The following is a 4,232-nucleotide window of genomic DNA, read 5'->3' as shown; positions in this document are numbered from 1 at the left end:
GGTAAGTCGATGAAGCGAATGAATACCTATGAGAACGCCCAGGGAATGCCGAAAGTAAGCGATACGTCGGACAAATGAAGATAGCTACTACAGGTTAACAATGGTGGTGTCCACATCAAACACCGAGCTTACATTCTCCCATAATCGCAATTGCTTGATCGTTGACGGTGTTCAGTCCGATATTCGTATACTGCTGCACTGTTTCCTCAATCTGCGCTTGATTGAACAGAGGGAAGAGCTGCGTAACGTAATCCGTGGCCGTCATTTGTGCGGAAAAGTTCGCATTAACGAATACAGTGCCTTCGAAGGCATTCGTAACTGCAAGGAATGCATTCTAAAGAGTTTCCAGTACAAGTAAATACATCATTATTGGCTGACAGTAGATGACGCACCCCATTGAGCCTACCACGGTTGATGGTCTGGATAGGCCGCTCAACGATCATGTCCCCACCGACGACTGGGACCACCACAAATGTTCCGTAAAAGCCGGATTCATTGATGACAACATTGGCGCCTTCGAGTGTTCCAGCATTAGCATCGACCAGGCACTGGAAGGTATCCGTAGCATTGCTGCATCTAATAGACAGGTCAGACTGACACTGAAATAACAGTACGGTATGGTAGAACGCACTCACCCTGCCATTTGGACGAACTCAGAATAAAGTTTCTATAGCATGTTGGATTTAGTAAATGGTATCTTTCACACGCACTCCACGCACCTCCGGAATTGCATCATCAAAGTTGTACTGAGAGGGCAAGAACGTCGAACTCGTGATCGCTTGATGGAACAAAGGCGGCTGTGTATTTCCACCGTGTGCAACCATGTGCTGAAGTACAGATCCAGCACCTTTGGAGTTCGAGCATCCTTGGCTTGAGAGGCTGTCCCAAGGAGAATGGAACCATTTACGTACCTGCCGACTCTCCCCAAATCGTTACTCGGCTCGCGTCACCACCAAATAGGTGGATCTGATAAGACAGCCCGTCAAGTGTGATACGTTAAGATTGGAACATGAAATACCCTTACGTTCTTTTGTACCCATTGGAGCGCAAATTGCTGATCGACTATCAATCTGTTAGACCTGTTCAATATTCATTATACTGTTTCACTTACGCAGGCCAGCATTCAATGCACCCCTTTTTTTCACCTCAGAACCAGGGAGGAATCCTAAATTGCCTGAGTTTGAGAAAGTAGAATGGATGACACTAACTGGGATGAATCTCACCGAAAACTCCCAGACGGTATTCCAATTCGACGGCAACAATACCTCCACTTGCTTCCCTAATAAGATCACTCCCATTCTGCCCAGATGTGCTACCCGCAACATAGCTAGCGAGAAGCCAATGAGGTCATGGAATAATGGGAGTGATTACCGTCGCCAAACTTACCCACCGCCATGGATCCAAAATACGACTGGCATGCGTGCTTTTGGATTAATTTCGCCGGAGACATGAACACTGTATAAGCACCAGAAACGTCGGTATAATGTAAGAGTTGAATTTAAAGTATCCTACTTCAAGAACAAACAATCCTCGATCTCCGTGTTCTGTCTGCGATCTTTGTTGTTTGACAGGTCTCGGAACGGGGTAGTACTATTGGAACCTGAACCAGCCATTGGACATGCCTGAGGCTGTGTGTTCGCAAGCTGCACGCCTTGTGCCCGCATGTTGAGCGGTGGTGCTGGTGCCTGGAACCGAAGTTTCCCTTCAAGGAAGAAAAGAGACGATATCAATCAGGCTTCGATGATACAATGATGGGGTTTGAGCTGGCTGACCAACAGGAGGTGCTGCATAACGAACAGCAAAGAAATCCGTTATGTTAGAGGTAGAGTTGAATGTTCCCTGGTAAATTGCATATCCAAGGTCGACAACCTGAGGAGAATCTGCCCGTACGACAGATGCCAGGGCAAAGGCAACGAGGACTGCCGATAGCGGTACGGCACAGTGCATTCTTGCAGTAGCACTGCGGGGCATATGTCACTGGGTGTGGAGCATTATGCCTCAAATACCGCCTATTTGTAGCAGAGGCGGGTGATGTAGATCGGAAAAGACGGTGCGCGATGGGATCACGCGTCAGCCTGGGAATATGCGATGGGCCGAATTGCGAACGTGGATATCACACCACGGGAGGAGAACGAATAAATCATATGACGCCAACTTTCGGATGTATTCTTTAGCAAAGAAGATCACCGTTTAATGATGATGAGCGCGAGCGCTTTGAATATTAGCCAATAGCCAGTTTGACGTAGGGCAAGAACAATTCAGCGGCACGCCAACGTCAGTCAGGGGAATACCTCAATTAAATCCGAATGACTCGACGCATTCTCGAGAAAGCGCTAAGCTAGACGAGAAGGCATCTTGCATGAATACAACATGGCCAGAAGAACGTCGAAGGCAAGTGCGTTGGTCCGTCCAAAGTTCTGCCGAACAATCTCCTCTTCAGATCCTGTACCAAAGAGTAACAAAGAGTAACAAAGGGTTCTTAGTCTGCAATGACTCTGCATTTCTCGTCTCAAGGCTGCTCAAGACGTAAGAAAACTATTATACAGTAAATCAGATTATACTCATATTGGTCAATTCTTACAGTACCTGCAAAACATTCGAATGCAAAGTACCAAAAAAACTTACAAAGCTACAAATTTGATTTACATTGAAGCCAAGTTCTGCACAGGTGCCAGACTGTCCAGTGCTAGTGGTCCCATCTTGCTATGTGGGCACAGAGGAGTATCATTCATCAATTTTTGTCCAGAGTCATATGACTCATATCAGCATTGGAGTGACGGGATGATATGTGATTGATCACGATTGTGAAAGTTAAGCAGGTTAACACAGGAAAACAGGAGGATTGATCTTGCTCGACGGCGGATTGTCTCGCTCAGCAGAACTCTCGAAAGAGAGAACCTCGACGGCCGCGGACGGCGACCCAGGTCCCAAACGGACTAGCCAACGACGCATTCGACCGTCATCTGTGTGTCACTGTCACACCGCGCGTCACTCATTGCTATCGACAACGTTACACTCTATTCTTGGATTGTTATCCTGCAGCCATAAATACCTTACTGTTGAGCAGGCCCTAACGTCTGTGGCTATAGGAGAAAACAAGTGTGTTAAGCAGGATAAATCTCTGGGATTCTGCTGTATATTACAATAAAATATCTTGGAAGTACAGTCCCACTAGCCAGTCTAGCATCACAAAACATGAAAAAATCTTGTATACCCTTCTAGATATGGCAAGGTAGATTAAGTATTAGTAAACTATACAATTAAATATAAATACATACATGTTAGTAGTATACTTATTTTAAAATTACAATATAGGGACAGAATTCTTATTTGAATATAATCTTATGTAATTATTTGATATAAATGCAATGTCATACAAGAGCTGGACAAGAATTACAAAACAAATACAAGATTAACCAAGTATTCTAATAACATTAGAAGTCATTACAAGTAAGTGGAAATTATCATAACTACTAATATTGTTCTTGATTTCTTAAATACTTGGAAGTTTTTTCTGCCTAGCAAGATAAACGTCAGAAAATCGACAAGTCCATTTTCCCACCAACTAAAGTGATCACGTGTGTGTTGGTTTTTACTTATCTCGTTTCACTTTGCCTTCTGCTTTTCTCTCTCTCAACATCTCTTGCTTTCTTCCTGCCATCTCTCTCCTCTCTCTCACGACTAGCTTCCACTGCAGAGTCTGCCGTTGCAAGAACAACTCCTTCAATATCTGCTGCCGTGTCCAACACGACCTGCTGCTCTACTGAACAACTGCATTACATTGACCACGTCCAAAGACTCCCGCCATGGGTCACTGCAAGATCGAGACTCACCCCAATAACGGTGCGTGCATCTCCTTGTCCCTCTCCACCCGCTAGCCTATTTCCATCGTCCCGTTTCTCTATCCCCCGTGCTATTTTCTCGCGCAATTCAGTTCGCCATGCTGACTCTATTTTCTCTCGCGGGCGCTGGTAGCACGAGCGCAACCGCTCAGTGACTTTTCTCAAGGCGAGTTGTGTTCTCAGTGTTTTTGCGACGCGTTGTGCGGGAGCTGCAGTGCTAGTGTGACACATTGACTGAGTGGCGCTGCTGTGCTGCTGTGCGCTCGCTATAATTATTTCGACGGAGGCTAACGCCTATTTATTATTTATATCTCCTTCGCTGTCCGCTGTCGGTAACCACTCTGTGTGCTGTGCTGCGCTGTCTGTCTGTTGCATTGTTCTTGGCTGGCG

The 4,232-nt window shown here is 45.7% G+C and overlaps 2 protein-coding genes across 2 annotated transcripts; one reads left to right on the top strand and one right to left on the bottom strand.

Annotated features, from left to right (window-relative positions):
• Positions 1-115: 115 nt before the first annotated feature.
• Positions 116-1,947, bottom strand: FOMMEDRAFT_162958 (alpha/beta-hydrolase; the record flags this gene model as incomplete). Its single annotated transcript, XM_007272147.1, has 11 exons — positions 116-334; positions 393-570; positions 654-667; positions 720-847; positions 912-966; positions 1,025-1,062; positions 1,112-1,165; positions 1,224-1,327; positions 1,387-1,455; positions 1,513-1,702; positions 1,773-1,947. 11 exons carry the CDS (start codon positions 1,945-1,947, stop codon positions 116-118), a joined length of 1,224 nt encoding a protein of 407 aa, XP_007272209.1.
• A 110-nt stretch (positions 1,948-2,057) lies between these two features.
• On the top strand, positions 2,058-3,997 carry FOMMEDRAFT_162957 (uncharacterized protein; the record flags this gene model as incomplete). The annotated part of the gene is made up of 4 exons (XM_007272146.1): positions 2,058-2,163; positions 2,226-2,399; positions 3,698-3,843; positions 3,935-3,997. 4 exons carry the CDS (start codon positions 2,058-2,060, stop codon positions 3,995-3,997), a joined length of 489 nt encoding a protein of 162 aa, XP_007272208.1.
• Positions 3,998-4,232: the final 235 nt, after the last annotated feature.

Source organism: Fomitiporia mediterranea, assembly GCF_000271605.1.
Source record: "Fomitiporia mediterranea MF3/22 unplaced genomic scaffold FOMMEscaffold_171, whole genome shotgun sequence".
NCBI lineage: Eukaryota > Fungi > Basidiomycota > Agaricomycetes > Hymenochaetales > Hymenochaetaceae > Fomitiporia > Fomitiporia mediterranea.
Note: the sequence above shows the minus strand (reverse complement) of the source record. Positions and strands in the feature narration are given on the sequence as shown.